General features: G+C 39.6%; 2 protein-coding genes across 4 annotated transcripts in view; both read left to right on the top strand.

Moving 5' to 3' along the window:
• pag1 (phosphoprotein membrane anchor with glycosphingolipid microdomains 1) overlaps positions 1–15,836 on the top strand; it is an 89,906-nt gene extending 74,070 nt beyond the window's left edge. For both annotated transcript variants that reach the window (XM_041809161.1, XM_041809162.1), the window contains 2 exons: positions 10,332–10,391; positions 12,800–15,836. In XM_041809161.1, coding sequence (XP_041665095.1) covers positions 10,332–10,391; positions 12,800–13,162 — 423 coding nt within the window. In that variant the 3' untranslated portion in view covers positions 13,163–15,836. The remainder of the gene's footprint in view (positions 1–10,331; positions 10,392–12,799) is intronic.
• A 1,221-nt stretch (positions 15,837–17,057) lies between these two features.
• The window catches only part of znf704 (zinc finger protein 704), a 74,236-nt gene continuing 73,206 nt past the window's right edge, over positions 17,058–18,087 (top strand). Inside the window, exon 1 of one of the 2 annotated variants that reach the window (XM_041809357.1) lies at positions 17,058–17,800. In XM_041809357.1, the coding sequence (XP_041665291.1) occupies positions 17,537–17,800 (264 nt within the window). In that variant the 5' untranslated portion in view covers positions 17,058–17,536. The remainder of the gene's footprint in view (positions 17,801–18,087) is intronic. The other variant, XM_041809356.1, reaches the window with a different exon arrangement.

The following is an 18,087-nucleotide window of genomic DNA, read 5'->3' as shown; positions in this document are numbered from 1 at the left end:
TAAAGGAGGCAAGAGGGAGGGGAGAGAAAGAAAAGGAGGTAAAGGAAGGGAAGAAAAGCGGTTCAATGTCTTGCACCGATCAGACGGAGTGGAGCTGCTGCTGCTGCTCCCAGCATGCTGCCTTCCACATGCAGAGATCCATCAGAGACACACAAACGCACAATAACACAAACATGCACATAGACTAAAGCACTCGCAGAGTTTAGAGGGAATTGCATCAGACTGTTCACAAGCACATGAGCATAAATCAGAGTCAATCTGCCACACAAAGTGACAACTGTTCTTTCCTGCACACCCTTTATCATTTAATTTACTCGTTATCTTCCACCTGGGTTGTTTCCTTTTGTCTGTTTAAAGGATGGAAATTGTTCCCTGTAAGATTTCACATTTTAACCTGTGCCACTGGCGTGACTTGAGTGTGGTTGTTTTGTCATCAGCTACAGTGGTAAAGATCTAAGAACCAGTGGAGGGTAGATGAAGATGTCTTTAGTTTTCCTCTAGCTTTTTTTGCATGATGGCGCCATGTTGGATTTTAATTGCTGCAAGACTATTGCACTTTTTTCATTATCCTTACCTGCACTTTGTATTTTGTGCAAACTACTCAGTAATTGCACCTTAGTATCTAATCGAGCAAACCTCTGATTCAATTCACAGGCAGTGCCATGAAGAAGCTGCTCTTCTTGCATGTTTAGCCAAGCTTGTGTCAGGTTGGCTATCTTTACATACATTATCACTATTGTAAACAGACTACATGGTGGACAGCTAGCCAAACTTATTTTGAAGACAAAAAGATCACCATTAAAAAAACACTCTCCTGGTGCACCGGTAGTCGAGTGGTTAAGGCGCATGCCATATATGCAGGCAACCTGGCTTCGAATCCGGCCCGTGGCACTATTTCCTGCATGTCTCTCCCCGCTCTCTCCCCTGTTTCCGACTCTATCCACTGTCCTATCAAATAAAGGCAAAAAGGCCAAAAATAAGTCTTTAAAAAAAAATAAAAAAAGCTCTCCTCAGTTTTTTCAGTTTACGTGTATCAAATAAATTAAAACGCATCTAAGAAGAAGAAAACCAAACCCCTCAAGTTAAATTATACCAGAATTCAAACCCACACTGCCTCCTGAGTTTAAAGTGAAGCCATCCTCTATGAGAGATGTACAAGTGAGGACTGTGTCTTAAATAAGTTTGCATTTAAAATATATTGGTTAAAAAATAATTTAGATGTAGAGTGATGATGGGATTTTACAGAAATGGAAGCTCCCAGTCATATGATTGGTTATCAATCTAAATCACATTAGATGAAGTCCTCTATTAGCATCTATACAACTTCAGAGGTATTTTGATCAGTACTAGTCTTATAATTTGTTAAATCATACCTTATTTCTACTGACTGACTCTTCATAAAAATGCAGAATCTGTAGGCAGAGGACATGATTTTGGTATCATAAGTGATTTCCATTTAAAGCCAATGCAAAACACTCAGCTGGTGTTGGTGCAGGCTTTATCCCTAAACTGTACATTGAGAGCAAAAAAGATAGAAATCCCTCACAATACTAATTAGGCAACACCTGGCAAAGCTGTAACTCAAATATGAATGGTTTAGTGTGCCATGTACAGTGCTTAACAAATTTATTAGACCACCTGTCATATTTGTCTCAGACACCATCCAGCATCATGAAGTGCTTTAATACGGACTCTTTCATTTTCAGTCAGCTCTCCACATTTTACCATTTTGAACAGGAATGAGGGATTTCAAACTGAATTCACCCAAATTTGAGCCGGCTCACCGGGCTTCTCTGAGAAGTTAGAAATTAATCAAGCATAACATTCAACCACTAAAACTATTTTTTCTGTTCAGGAATGCAAGTAAATAACTATAATTTGACATATTAATAGAGAAATAATTATGTGCTTTACTGTTTATTCAGTTTTTTTGTAAATCAGTAAATTTGAAAATTCATGGATAACAATAAAAGTTATATTTTAGCATTAAAAATATCATTTTGGTTAAAGAGCTTCTACATATTGGTGTATTAGCCATTGCAGAAATATAAAAAATGATTTTGGTAATTACCAATGCTGTTAATTTAGGGCAGCTGTGGCATAAACCTTACTTTGGTTAGGGTTAGGGTGGTCTAATAAATTTGTTAAGTACTGTATATGTTTTGGTAGTGTGTTGTGACATCTGGCAAAATGCAATTCTGTATTGTCTTACAATCCAAAACACAATTTTTTGGGGGGGGAATGTGAGTAAAACAAAAAGTCTTTGTGATTTTTTTCCTCACCTGAAACCTACCCTGCAGTAGGGGTAAATAACTTGTTAAATCGCCATATAGAATGATAAAAAAAATCATCATTGATGGTCTTGTTTAGTTGTATAGGCATTAGTCTTCATCTCAATCATTTTCACAGTTCTCTGTAAACTCTTCACAGGAGCTTTAACATCTATAAACTCTGCAAACAGAGAACTTTATAACAGAGCTGCTAACAATGTACATTTACCTGTTGTCTTGTCTTGAAGGCAATGGGGTCTGGAGGCCTGCATGGGTCCAATATTGGAAACCCCCTCATGTAATACCTGGATCCACCAGGACCTGTGAAAAATAGAGCATGACCCGACCTGTGACCTGTGATCACAATACATACATACAGTCACTCATTTTGTTTGAAGTTCTTTATTTTTAGCTGCTGCACAATTAGTATCTGAATAACAACAGTAGAGCTACAAGTTCTCTAATATTCACATGCTTGTGCACGTTGTGCTCACAGATAAGCGGTGGTAGATAAGCCTGCCATGGTGCCTTGTCTTTCTCTCACACACTCACGCATACATCAATTAATACATGCATAAAACGGGCATGTATTCATTCATTTGGCACCGAAAGCTCAAGATAAGAGTCAATAGCAGCATCAAAGTTAGTTGTTTGGCATTAGCAGAGAAGATTGGGCTGATTTTTCCTGGATGCAACCCACGTGCTCAGCTCTGCTGCTCATTCTACACATGCATGTTCCTACAGATGTGGCACCATTTAGAAGAGAATTAAACATGCTTTCCAACAGTATATTATATTTATTGCCAAGAGGCATTGTTACAACAAAGAGATAATCTACCAAACACATATGTCCTTATTTTTGTCCTTATTTTATTTTTGTGCTAAGTTTAGTATAACCTTTAAAGATAGGCACATTGAGAGTAATTCCCTTGGGCACCTACATTGCATTTGCCAAAAAACAAGTCCACATAAGAGCTAATAAAGAGGTAACTGGAAAAATGTGCCCAAAAATACCACAAAGCTTCAAGGAACTAATTCCATTCATACTTGGCAGTATTTGCTTATTTAGATGTAATAAATATTAAATAATGGCAAATAGCTTATGATTTTTCAAATTTTTTATTGTTGTCACCTGCCATCCACCCAAATTTTGTTTATTTTTAGCCTAAAAATAATATAATTATATTTTCCACCACTACCTGAAACTTTTTGCAGGTCACTTGCCAGGTACCCACAGGAACCTGACATGATGTAGGTCAGAAAAAATCAAGTATATCACAAATGAGCAAAAAAAAAAAAAAAAAATCTGATTTGCAGTGTGAACGTAGCCTTGTGGGGCCTACAGTGGCTCAGTAGGTGGGTACGGCTGTCTCTCAACTGGAAGGTCAGGGGTTCAATCCCCAGCTTCTGCAGTCCCATGCCAATATGTCCTTGGGCAAGACACCTTCCCAAATTGCCCCCACTGCTGCATCAGTGGTGTGTAAACTATGAATGTGTATGGATGAATATGAATTGGATTAATACTGATGGGCACTCTACATAGCAGCCCCACAACCAGTGTAGGAATGTGGCATGAATGTGCGTGAATGTGTAAGTTTGACCTGTAATGTAAATAGTACTTTGAGTAGTTAAATTTGCTTGCTTGTCAGGCTGTAAACAATGGCAGCACATGGAAAAGGAGGTCTTGGCCTGAATTCTTGTATCTCTGACTGCTAGTTGTACCAGAAGCCTCCAAACGTTTTGAGTAGTCAGACAAAGGCTAAATGTTTCATGTGTCGCTCTCACTTGTGGATCTACATTTAAATGAAGGTTTAGATGACATAGTTGATGACTCACCCACAGCTGGACTCATATTTTGGACATATCTTTCTTTTAGGAAATAGCGCCAATGTTTGATAATGAGATGGTAATAATCCAGTAATAGCTTTTATTATAATTATCTTCTTTGTTCTTCTTTCTTCTGTTCATCTCCTCCATCTCTTCTTGCTTCTCCTCCTTCCATTCATCACATCTCTCTGTTCCTTTGTCTCTGCTGTTGCAGCCAATTAGCTAATCACTGCTGCTCATTTGGACAGCAGGCGCCGCTCGCCTCATCTGACCCCCGTTATTGATGATGAAATCCTGATCTTTGTCTCCCAGCTCCTCTGGCAGCCATGCGCTCAAACACACATGCTGAAAAACAATTAAAAATGCACTCACAAACATACACGTTCATCAGTATGACTAGTCAGCATTATTTTCTACTTCTCTACCATCCCCCGTGTTGCATGCTCACAAACACACACACACACACACACATAACAAAATAAAAAGAGTGTGTTTACATACATTCTGCTCCACATAGACTCCCCAGGGCTGATTTCAGGTTAACCCTGAATGTTCGTGGCTCCCTGTGGTTCATGCCGTGTATGACCAGGAGCTGTCGGTGATTTGTCTTGTCAAACGGATGTGTGTATAATGTGTGTGTGAGCCTAGTGAGCACCAGCTGGCCACCATCACTCTGACAGTTCGTCTGGCTTCATGATGGATGGTGTGCACTATAGAAACTCTCATACTCACATTTATATACACACTCGTCTGGGCACACATCGGGGTGTCTGTATGTAAATGTCTTAAGAGGAATCCCCTCAGGTAGTCACTTGGTAAATGCTGCTCACACACATTTTTCCATACATACATATAATATTATACTCGCTTCATGGAAGCACCTACCTGCTCAGCCTGTTTATGACCTTTCATTCTTGGCTTCTTTGATGCTGTGCGGTGGTACACTTACTGAACCGTCATAAACAGCAGTAACACTTGTTTGCAGTTGTTTGCCCATGTGTCGCCTTTGGGCTTACATGTGAGATGAAGGAAATGAATTTGACCCCGTCAGTTTGTTACTGGGATGTACACTTGGGACACAGTAAAGTGGACCTGCCCACAGCATTGGCTGGGCCCCTGAAAGACCCAGAGAATGGGCCCTCCCCAGTGATATATTGATGATATCAATGCATGTGTGTTGGATCAGGAGCATTGGTGCTAGCGTCCAGGCTAACAGTTACCTGAATTTAAGCTGAAAAGTATGGGTTCCAAGGTTAATACGTGCCACTTTTTAACCACTTTTTAACCACCTTTCCTCTCTATTTTTGCTCTTTTTGCCAATTTGTTCCCATTTTTTCCCCTTTAGCTAAATCTTACCAATCTTACCAATAACCCCCTAACTGCCTCATCTGGCCGTTTTTGCAACTTTCTGCCACTTTTAACTGATTTTTTGTTTTAAACCCATTTTTGCCTTTCTTTGCCCATTTTTGCAGCTGCCAAACCATTTTACCCACTTTTTAACTGTTTTTCAACATTTCCACCCATCTCTGCATTTTGCAACCCATTTTTGACACTTTTAAGGTTTATTTTTTACTACTTTATCCACTTATTTTTGCAACTTTGATGCCACTTTTATTTGCCCGTTTTGCCCCATTTTTGCACATTTAACCAATTTTTGCACTCGTTGCCTATTTTTTCCACCTTGTTACCATTTTTTTTTACCATTTTTGCAACCCAATTTTGACACTCTTAACCTTTTTTCACCACTTTCTCAACTTTTTTCCACTTTTAACCTATTATTGCTATTTTTTCCAATCAATTTATTATTTTTTAACCTTAAAGTTGTCTCAGTTCCTCCTACTTTGTTTTCTGACATCCTTACATTTGTGCACATCATGGCTGAGCTTTAAAGTCTGACATTTTATTGCTGATGGTTTAGTTCAATGTGACCATCCAAATTGTTAACATTACCAATGAAAAAGGCCATGCTGTTTTGAAAAAAAGGGGGTTTACCTTTTGAAAAAGGCTATAATGTACTACAGCATAAATAAATAAAATCATTGTGTCACTCTGATAAGAGTGGTTATTATTCAGGTTTAAAACATATTATGGTCATCCTTGCAGCTTAACTTTACAATGGACCATGAATTTGCTGACCTAGGATGCTAAAGTAATATTTTCACTCACATATGTAGAGGAATGTTTATGTAAAATATATGTTACAGGCTAGACTCTTCTCCAGGTGTTGTTTATACTCTGCACATCCCTGCTGCTTGTTTTGATGCATAAATGAGCATGTGCAAGACTAGGACAGCAGATAATCTGAGATCAATTTATTCTGATGTGCTTGTGTCAACATGCTCGTCAGCATGAGTGACACATTGACACCTGAGTCGTCCATCTTCTGAGGCCGCTGTAATCAGCTTACTGTCATATTCGTGTGTCCTGTGTGTCATTGTATCTCATGGGGGCACACAAACACATTCCCGTAATCCTGTTCCAAATACACACGCAAACCTCCCCCATCTCATTGTAACAAAATATCATCCTTCAAATTTAGTGTCTAGAAGCCTCAAACTCACTATAAATATTAGACGTATTGCTGACTATGCAGCTGAAAATTCCACCTCAATTTGTAAAGATACCTGGACCGTGAAAAAGGAGGCTCCAATTTAGATGAACAAATATTGTGACACCCACCCAGAAGTGTGGCGGCAGGAACAAGCAACCTTTGTCCATGTTTAATACAAAAACTCCTGCAGGGGCTCTCAGCCTAATTGGTCAGCTAATTAAAGTGAAATGAAAAAGGCATCAGCTGCATTACAGAGTGTGTGTCTGATTTGTTAAAGTAATAGTGTCCACAATCAAGCCTTATCCATAAAGTAATCCTATTGATTAAGGCTCAGTAAGTCACAAAAAACCCAGGAGAGCCATGTCTGCACACTGAAAGTATAAAATTACTGCTGGACAGGTAAAAAAAATTAAAATTCCTTTGTATAAAGCATTTCTCTGACGATTTTAACAAAATAATTGTGTCATGTTGTGAAATGCAAGTGCCAATTTTATCAGTCTCTGTGTCATTGTCATAAAAACAGACTTAGAAAACTCCCAAAGTCAACGTTTTTCACCCTTACAATTTTTTTTGTTTATTGCTGTCAGCATTATACTTCTCAAATAATTTATTAAGTCATAGTTCTTTTTAAATCTTTTTTCCAGTTTTTCTCATGTCAGAAAATGATATGGAGATTGATAGAATGGGAATGTTTTTTTTTTTATTTGTGTTTTTGTTTCCTGGGGAAAAAAAACTTTAAAATGGCTTAAATGGAGATTTCTTGACTGCCAAAAACATTTTATAAAAAAAGGAGTCATGAAAGGAGTGTTGTTGCTACTTTACATTTTTCAAATTACTGACTCAGATTCTTTAATTTTGTATACAGAGGTTTTTAATTATGATGTTTGGCCTTTTGTGGGTTAGCTTTGTTTTAAGAACCTCTTTAATTACCTTTTTGATTTTTATATATGACAGGTGCATGCTTCTCTTCTGTGGCAGTGGTTCTCAACATGGGGGTCGGGACCCCCCCAGGGGCCAGAAGGCATTGAAAGAGGGTCACCTGATGCCTTCCCAAAACAAAAAGTACTTTTAAATTATTCCAAATTGTGCTTTTTTTTTTTTTTTTTTTTTTTTTACCAGATTTTAATATAAAAATATATGCATACAGTTGGTTAAATGTTAAATGAAAACATGGTAATTTAGTGAGATTTAGGCTGAATTCAAAGTATTTTTTTAAATCCTTAAAATGTTGCACAAGACTATTCTTGAAGATGAATAGCTGTGTTTGACTTTGTGTCAGCCACCTTCAGGTACAGTGGGGGGTCCCCGATCTCTGGCGCCTCTATTTTGGGGGACCTTGGCTGAGAAGTTTGAGAACCCCTGCTCTATGTAATTTCTAAAAGGAAATAATCCCATACAATTTATTTTATTATTGCGTCAATCCCCATTTTAAAAAAAATATAACAAATGTGAAAGTGCGAAAAAATGCTAACCCTTGTATAACTCTTCTGTTTTGTAATTATTTATTGTTGTTTAGTGATTTTACCTTTATTTAACTACGAGTATTCCCACTGACATAAAAAAATCTCTTTCAAAAAAAGAAATTCTGGCCAAGATGGCAGCAGAAGTTCCTCAAATATGAAAAATAACAGGCAATAACAAATAAAAGGTTACAGCAGTTGACATATCAGCAGCTTTCAGCAGAAACACATGTGCATACATTGGGCTAATAGTTTTTCACAATAAGTCAAAAGACTAATCTGACCAACAGGCAGATATGTTAGCTTGCTTGAGGCAGCATTTCCATTAAGATGGCTTAAACAATGGACTTCAAAAGTCTGCTCCAGAAACCGATAGATGGTATCAGTGAGACCACATTGTCGAGAAAACTCAAAACAACAGAACAACAGGATAGAAAAAAATGTATGGATGCATGTAGTCTTAGTCCTTCCAGATCTAACACACCAGCACTCATGCTTATTTTTAATTTGTTTTATATTTGTTTATAGGGTATTTGTTGTGGTATCCAAAAAAGTGAACGCGGACATAAGGACAACTTCAAACAATTTTTTGTCTTCAGATTTTTTGGATGCACACACTAGACAACTCAGCCCAACAGTCAGACCCCTGGAGGCCACACACATGCTGACCTGCCAATGACCTCACAGTGAAGATTCCCCACACACAGGATTTCACAGAATCTCACGTGATCAAACATGGCTTCAGAATAAAAATAAACATGAATGACTATAGATATTGTCGGCATGCTGTCTCTTCTACACAGGCTGTCCAGGCATGCGTTACAGTTGTAGCTGAAATTATGCAACAAGGGAAGGCGTCAGGATGAAATCCTGTTTGGAAGGAAGGTAGCGTTTTGTTGTTTGTGAGCGGTGAAAGTACGTAACATCTGTCTGGTGACACTACCTGGTCTGTTTGCTCTCATTGGTTTTGGTGGGCACTTGGTCAGAGGCATTACAACCTTAAACCATAAATATCAGACATTTTTGATATTTATGATACAATGTCTGGGAGGCTCTGATGCAATTTGGAGCAGTAAAAAAATAATGTTGACACCACACTCTTTGGGATTATTCAGACAAATAATCATTTGCAGTGAGCCTCAGAATACATCCCCAGGATCATTGGGGGAGGCAAATCTGACCTTACATCTGGCTTAAAATCATGCGGTGTGTAGTCTTGTTTACTTTTGTAGGACATAAAGAGACATTTGTATTATTTTTAGTTTGTTTTATGAACAGTTGAAAACTCCTTACAGTAGCTTCAATTTATCCATGCATTCAGTAAGAGTTGGGGTTGTGTAGTCGTGCCTTTGGTATGCAAAACTAAAGTATGCCTTAATAAGTGGACGGCTTTCCTTTAGATGCTCCAGTTTTGACATACATTAACATTAACCTTGATACCTCTAACCAAAGACCTAGCAAACTTGTGTCTTTGTATAAAAACTGCACAGTGTTAAAAAAAATATGGAAAATTAACAATTTAGTTAATAATTGCAGGACTTTTTGAGATTCTTGTTAGACTCCTGAGGTATTTGCTGCTGCTGTCAGAAGTGAATTGTTGATTAATGGCTCCCTCATCAATCATATGGTGGACACAGTCTGTGCAGAAAAACATCACACTCTCTGTCACCGCCTATTGACTTTCACTCAATAATTTTCTTAATGAACGGGCGCTTATATACCACATTAGCTTCATGTGTATTGCTGCAGAGATGGAAAATGTGGCCCTTGTTTCTCTGCCACTGGTGAGAATAGTCTCAAAGTTCAGTTATTGATTGCTTTCCAAGCACTCAGTTAAAGCACATAAAGGTTTTTTTTTTCTCTTGTGTTTGTGTTTTTGAGCACTTGTCAATAGTTGGCCAGCATGTTTTAGTAACACAGATCAATAAAAATGTTTTATCCTAATTACAGTCTCTCAAAGTTGTTAGAAAAAGTTCTGTTTTCACACCAGGGTTTATTTTTAGTTTGCTACTTTTAATATCAGAAAAACGGTTTAAACTCAACAGAGATACCAGCGTATGCTTTTAACACCAAAATGTGTGACAACCTCTCAGATGTTTGCAACAGAAGAAGTAAGCAGCCACTTTGTAGCCTGCAGTGTGCTATAAACATCTGACTCTGTGCTTGCTCTTTTCTTTTCACGCTCCATATCTAAATCTATCTTTTTGTTCTTTTCTCCTCCAGTTACCCTCCCCTCCGTCGCCCGCACCAGGGTTCGACAACCACATTCTGTCAGACAGTGAGGTAAGTGTGTGTTAAACTCCCTTATTCCCCTAACTGCCGTTCTCCAGTCCCAAGACAGCAGCACTTTACTCTGTGAGTTCCAATGCTGAGTGCATCAAAAAAGATAAAAAAGTGGGGGTGATTGTCATGCTACATCAGACATTACGCTACAAGGGGAAAACCTGGCACGGAGCTTTTTGTACCCATACATCAGTGAGTTTCTTTTTTGTGCTAACATTGCTTTTATCTTAATTAAATCTCAACGTTTGTGACATTCATTCACATTTCAGTATTTAGGTCTTTTAATTAGGTAAAAGTAATACCAACACTCTGTAAAACACTTTAGTGAAAGTGGGTTATAATCACAATTTTTTGGAGGTTGAAAAAAGTCCCCTGTGACTGCTGTTCTTGTGTGCTAACTTTATATATTGTTACACATTAAAGCTCCTGTGAGGAGTTTTCAACCAGTCATAAAACAGGCTGAATTTTGCTTAAACCTGTATTTGGCCATCAGAAATTAGTAAGACTGATACTGACTATCTCTATTGAAATGGTTTTAGATGCCTAGGCCCAGTGTATGACAGTGCACTGTCAAACCACCCTTTATTTACATTTGCTATGGCAAAGATTCACAGTTAGTGATATGGTTCCTTGTTTTAACACCAGCAGGGGGAGATTTTTTCACCAGACATCAGAGGCCCCACTTTGTCCACCAGGGGTGCCGGAATCAACACATACATAAAAGTTGTTCACAGAAGCTTTAGTACAGTGCGTAATGATTGTGTAAGAATACAGACACTGCTGAGATACATGCAGGTTGGTCCACAGAAGGTCATGTTCCTGAAAGGCCCAGCAAACTGACATTTAATAATATTGTCACATGTACCTTGGATTAGCAGCACTAGTGCTAGCCTCATGGCTAACATTCTCCTCCTGGGCCTGCATGGCTCTAATCAACTTTGGACTTACTGCAAAAGTTTGCTACAAGTCCTAGCATGGCTATACACGCTGTCATCATTACCCTTAAAGTTAAGTTCAATAGGCCCTAGGATGGAAATATGAAAAATAAAGGTAATCGTTGCTTGAATTTAGGCTTAATCATGTCTCTGCGACCCCAGAGACATACTAAAGGGCCCCTGGGCCCCAGAAAGATATTAAAGGAAATTTGTAATTTCAAAAAGGTGGCTATTACTATCTTAAAAAAGGAGCCAATATTATTGATATGGATGGTAAACAAATCAGGGCCCAGAACTGACCCCAGTGGAACACCTTTTGTAAATGGCAAAAAGTCAGACTTAATATTTCCAACCTTAACACACTGAATCTATCACACAGGTAGATAAGTCATGGAGTCAAAACCAATATTACTGAGTTTTTGTATGAGAAGCCCATGGTCAACTATGTCTAAAGCTTTTGACAAGTCAGTAAAACAGCATCATGCTGCCTCTTCCTGTCTATATTCAAAACTATATCATTAATAACGACATAAACAGCAGGGATGGTATGATGCATGGATCCGAAACCTGAATGATGAGGACTTAGGACAGACTGATTTGAAAGAAATGTTTTAAGGAGTTCATTTAGTTGTGAATCCAGGATTTTAGATGGTAGCCAGGGTGCTAGCACTACTGCGACTGATCCACACATTATCATTATTAAATAACTTATAAGAAGGGCCCATTTACAGGGCCTCTTGGGGTCGAGCTATGTCTGTCAGTGGGCCTGACTTTAATGCCAGTAATCACTTGTAAAATCATTACAGCAAGCTGCCAAAACAGACCAGTAAAGATATTCTTGGTCCCCAGTTGTCCACAGAGGGCGCCAAAGTCACTGCAGATCAAAGTTCCTCACAGGAGCTTTAAATCAGTGGTTTTCAACTACTGGAGCATCAGGACCCGCCGCCACCTCCGAAGGAGAAATTGCAACCCAAAGTTTCAAAGATGTTAAACCACTCAAATTTATTTCATTATATTTTTAAAGCAAGACTGCAAATAGAACAAAACATGTTTGAACAGACAGACAAGTAAAAAAACATGTTAACAAGGTACACCATTATAGAAGAACCCCCGTGCATACATGTGATTCTACTCCTTTTTTCCAGGACAGCACGGCAATTTAATAAGTTAATGAGGAAAATCAGAATTATCTTTGGAAAACTAGCTTTTTTTATCTGGGGAAAAGGAGCTCGATAAGTTGAAATCTAGAGAAAATCACCAAAATGTGTCATCACAGGAAACCTAAAAAATGCATGGATGTGCTGCATGTCCACTTAGTGCTTTTGCACATCAAAGACTTTTTGCCACATTTATTTTCCTGGCATAACTTTGCAACCCACTGGAAACTGTTTTACAACCCACCAGTTGAGACCCACTGCTTTAAAAATGGCATATCATAATATGTATGTTTTTTGTCTCCTCTGTGTCCTACAGTTGGCGGTGTACTCTACTGTGAACAAACCAAACTGTAATGATGCTGTGAATGAGGAAGACAAAGAGCACGACTACAGCAGCATCGCAGAGATCAAAGGTCTTGTCCCAGCTTCCTCCTCCAGTGACCTCTACGCCACTGTCAGAGATATCTACTCTCAACCTGACGAGCCCAGCCCAGGGGAAGACCCCATCCTGGACAGCACGGACCCTGGCTACGAAACCATCCGCATCCCAAAGACTAGCAGCTCTGATGATGACCACAGGGTCGGCCTGGGGGCAGAGGGTTCAGACGCTGCCAAAACAGAGCCCGACTATGAGAGCGTCGGAGAGTTGGGTTTGAGCCGGGAGGCATCCCGTCTTTGAATTTCCCCCTCCTCATCATCTTTGACAATGACAGTGAAGCCCTCCTCACTTACATCACTGTAGTGCTTTAAAACTGCTATCCAGCATGCTTTTGTGGCATGACTTGGGTAAATCTGCAGAAAATGACTCAGCATCTTCAACGCACGTGTGTCCTCTTTACAGCTTGGGTACGACTTATCATATCAGAACCTTTAATTTATCAACCAGGTGAATGTCAGCGATACTGGTACTAGAAAATGAACTGTAGTACCTCAGTCATTGGGCCCTGAACATGTGATTGAGAGTGCCGAGGACACAATAAACACGTTATTATGACAAAAGATAAATGTATAACTAAATATCCAATCACTCCTGTTAAGGACAGTATCTGTGTCCCAAGAATTTAGTGCCATAAAATCATAAAATTCATGCACTTGCTGTAGATATGAAGGTTACATTTTTGGTATTTTTGCGGCTGCTAGTGACAGCCCAGCTTCTTCCAGATGACTCAGTGTCATATTTTATTGAGTTTCAGATGGTGTAATATTAGGCTTTTTTTGTATCAGATTGGCAGCAAGCCTTGTTCTCACATGGAGTTTTTCAGGACCTCAGGATGCAGGACATGACGTAGAAAGGATGACAGCATACAGAGCAACAAAGTCCAACAGTATCATAAAAGTTGCTGCCTTTATATCAGTGCATCAACAAACATACCTGCAAGCAGGACAAGTATAAAGTAGCTCAAGTTCGCTGTAAATGTCATCACCTGCAGTCTCTCCTGACTTATTTCCTGCTGCTTTCACACTTTGACTGGCCCTAATTTCTCATTGAAACCCCCAAAGGGACTAGCAGGAAAATTCAAGATGGTTCAAGGTGTTAAATTTGGAATTATAGGGTTTTTTTTGGTCTAAACATCAGTTAAATATTCCTGTAATGTTTCAAATTTAACATTCTTAAGACTACACCTTCAAATACATGTAGTCATGCTGAGGCTACATACAAAACATTTCATTTGTTGAGACTTTTCTCAGCATAAATGTAACTTCAACATGTTACAGGTCAGGAAATATGACACTATTCATCTTAAAAAGAAATGTCACAAAGAAAGATAGCTTCACACAAACTTACTGTTTCTCTATAATTCTCTTGACAATGTTTTGTTAAATTCATATTTATTTGAATATACATATTGTTATGTAATTGTAAAATGTTATATGGTGGGTCTGTGAGACAAAAGTAGGGTTTTATAGAAGTTTCTAGCATTTTTTACAGATAGGAAATGAAAGTAAGTTGTGATTTCCAACACTTGTAAAGGTACGCTTTCCCCTGCCTTTTTTTTTTGTCGTTGTTAAAAAAATTAGGATGAGAACATATTTTTGTTTTTTACACCTGCTTTTGGTACAATTGTACAGTCTTGAGTTGGCACCGTGGATGATTTTGAAGCACAACTTTTCATATCATGGTACTGCTTTTATCAAAAGCACCACCACAATCCAGTTCCGTCTCTGCACAATTTGAATATCTATTGCTTTGTAACTTACTTGTAGCACTCTGAGAAAAAAAAAAACTGTCTGTTTGTAGCTTGTACTGACGACATGCCAACTGAGGCTTGTATATAGTATTATAAGAGCACTATTTTAACCAACTGTTACTCGCTGGAAGTTTTATGTACGCTTTACTTATTTGTTATTACAATGTCCAGAGTGGTATAATTTTAGAATAAGTCTTTAAAAGCACTGATATACTGTATGTCTGGCTTGTTTTTAGGAAACCATGTTGTCCTGTGGCTTTTTATCTTGTACTGCTACTCCAAAAATAAGTAACCAGTCACATGTCAGAATCATGGTACAACGTTCTGGTACACTGAAGTGTGGTACTTTTATTTAAAAAGAAAAATTCCTCAATACTGTCTTTTAAATGATTTTTGCTGTAAATATCTCTGTCACTGCCTCAGTTTCCCTTTGATGAAATATTGGTATCATCCATGCACATCAAAATTTTACAGCACTACAGCCTTAGTTCAGGTTTCATAAGACATGCAGGAGCTTAGACAAGCCTACTCTGACTGGATATAAACTCATAAATGATATTAGATATATAAAATGCTGTTACATCCTCCAGGGCTGTAATCGAGTAGCATTATTTTATGAGCAAACTGTGTTCAAAAATTGTGTTCATTTCTAAAAAAAAATGGTAATTATCCTTGTAATGCACACTCAAATAATAACAGCACCTTTGCAACCAATAAATGTGCCTATGTATCAGGATGATGCTATTATTTTGGTTATAATGGTCACTATAAATGATCTCAAAGGAAATGATCTGTCAGAGTGGGTGTTTTAGTGCCAAATATAATCAGGACAACACACACACACAGCCAGTAAACAGATACTTACCGAAAATAATATATTCTCTCAGCTGTCTGTCTTGTCTTAAAAACACAATCCCCTTGAGGGAGTTGGGGGGGTGCTGAGATGCTCCCTCACTGTCTCTCCTTCAGCTCTACTCCTCCCATAATGAGACCATTTGTTCCCACTACAACCAGCAGACAACTCCATGCTGACACCTGCCTTTGATCACAGGGCAGAGCCGGGTTTTGAACGTTATAGCCACATCTGTCTCTCCACTCTGTCTGCTTCCCCATTCTGTGCATGTAAATATTTTATGACATGAATTGTTCTATTAAAAAAATATATATAATAAATCCAGCCATCTTGTCTTTTTATCCACTCTGGGTGCTGTCATGTAGAGAGATGGTAAGCTGAAAATGATTTTTTTAAAACATTAGGTTTGACATTAATTAGGCCATTTGTTGCTGTGATGACATTGGTTGGGACACTCTCTCCACCACAGTAGGCGATAATCCCGATGGATGTTTCCTGGTAAACTTTGATTTATAAATGCACTGTGTGTCCCTAATGAGAAGGAGCACATTTATAAAAGATGTTTTCTTGTGTCTCAGAGCAACACCTCGTGTCACATTGTGAGATCACACTTTAGGTTCCTTTTTCAGTTCAGGATGGAGCTTTCATGAAAGTGTCAGCCACCTGAGAGTGCTAGTTTGTGCAGCTTTGTAATGCAGGACATGAAAAAAAAAGGGAAATATGACTACTGGCTTCTACTGTTTTAATTACTCTGCAACATCAAATAGGGATTTCAATACACCCCAGGCAAGGAAGACCTAGGGTCACCCATATACATTTTTTATCCATGAATTATTTGCACAATATATCAGCTTGATTTAACAAATAAAAAGCTTCATGGCATCTTTACAGCTCTTGAGTTGGCATATGTCAAAAGTGCAGATATTATATGGGAGCTTGGTTACCCTGATGCCTTAATAAATCCCTTTAGGGAAATTAAATAACCAGTGGTGTTTACATTCACAAAAATAGACCAGTGCAGTCCATTCCTTTCATTTTAGAACCAACTCACAGTAATTTAGAAGTCCCATGGCACCTGGAAAGTAGGCCACACGCCTTTAACAACTAAGTTGTAGCCTGTCTCAGAAGTTTTCCTTCCCCTAGCCTAAATTCTCATTCTTCCATTTCTTTTTCCTCCTCCAATAACTCCCTCCCTCCTCGTTTCCTCTCCATCCTTGCGTCATTGTTTTGAATGGAGCATCCTCCCGGCTTGCATTACCTTCTATCGGAGGAGGGGGGGGGGGGGCGGTGGGGGCTTGTGGAGGCGTGTGCTGTGCCGACCAATCGTAAGCCGCGTTGGCCGCCGGACCGCACATGTTTACAGGCAGCATTCCGCCGGTAGAGGCTCCGCGCGGTGGGATGCATTCGCGGACTGGATATCGCTTCACGTGGAGCTGGAGTCAGCTAACGGTCGAGCTTTCAACCGTTTTCAGCCTCTTTTGTGAGTGGCAGCTTACAGGGTCACGGGGAGGTGAGATTATTCGACGTATTTGTTTTCTCTCTTCGACGTCCAGGCAGTTTTATCGCGCATAAGCCGCCATTTTGCTAAATCGTGTACAAATGTCATTTCGGTTCCTGTAAGTGGTGGTTGTCCGTGTTTTCTCGACGCCTCCTCGGCTCGCAGGGAGCAGTGAGGAAAACAAACAGGTCGAGCGGTGGAAGATTGGTAGCCGGTTGGATGTGGAGGTTGTCAAGCGGCGAATGAATCGTTTTCGAGTTGAAGGCATTTTGTCGGGTGCTAATTCAAACTTTCCCCTACGATTTAGGTGCTTTTGAGTCCGGTGCATTTAAGGAGCTCTCGCCTTCCGAGTATGTTGCCGCTTTCTAACATTTTATCAGGGCTGTTGGAGCGCGTAGTCTACCCGCTGCGGTTTTGTGTTTTTTCCGACGTTGTTTACCGGTCGTAATTCGACGTTTAATGGTTTAAATTCACCGGTTTGCCGGTTTTAAATTCATTGAGACAGTTTTGGACATGCATACGAGGCGTTTGGTGAAGCGGTCGATCCTCGGCAGTCGCATTTATGCGCCGAGTCCGACGGGGGACGGTGCCCCGGTGACAGGGGTGGTCCAGGCGGTGAAGCAGGAAAACAGAGACGTCTCCTCGACCGCAGGAGCCCGGCGCAGCGTCTACACCGTGCTCATGCAAGACGGGAGCCTCAAGGAGTTCTCAGAGGAAGAAATAGCCGCTGGGTTCAACCATACTGCAGCCAAAGGACCGCTCAAATCCAGCTTGAAGGTGTGTTTGGGTGCTTATGTGTATGTGTGCGCGGGTAAAGCGCCCCGGCCGGCAGCAGCGCTTCACTGTTGTTGTGCGGTGTTTTGCAGCGTTTAACCGCTTCATGCACGTAGCGGATTTAACGGTGTCACCACCGCCGCCGCTGCTGCAATACCTCATTGAAAATTTAAACAGCTGGGGCAAAACAGCATTTTCAAAAGAGGGATGATGCATTTTAACATGCTTATTATTTTTAATAGTGGGTTGTCATGACATTTGGCGACATCAGATATATGGGACAAAGGGCT

The sequence above is a fragment of the Cheilinus undulatus genome, linkage group 16, assembly GCF_018320785.1.
Source record: "Cheilinus undulatus linkage group 16, ASM1832078v1, whole genome shotgun sequence".
In the NCBI taxonomy this organism is placed as follows: Eukaryota; Metazoa; Chordata; class Actinopteri; order Labriformes; family Labridae; genus Cheilinus; species Cheilinus undulatus.
This window is presented reverse-complemented; position numbering and strand designations above follow the sequence as displayed.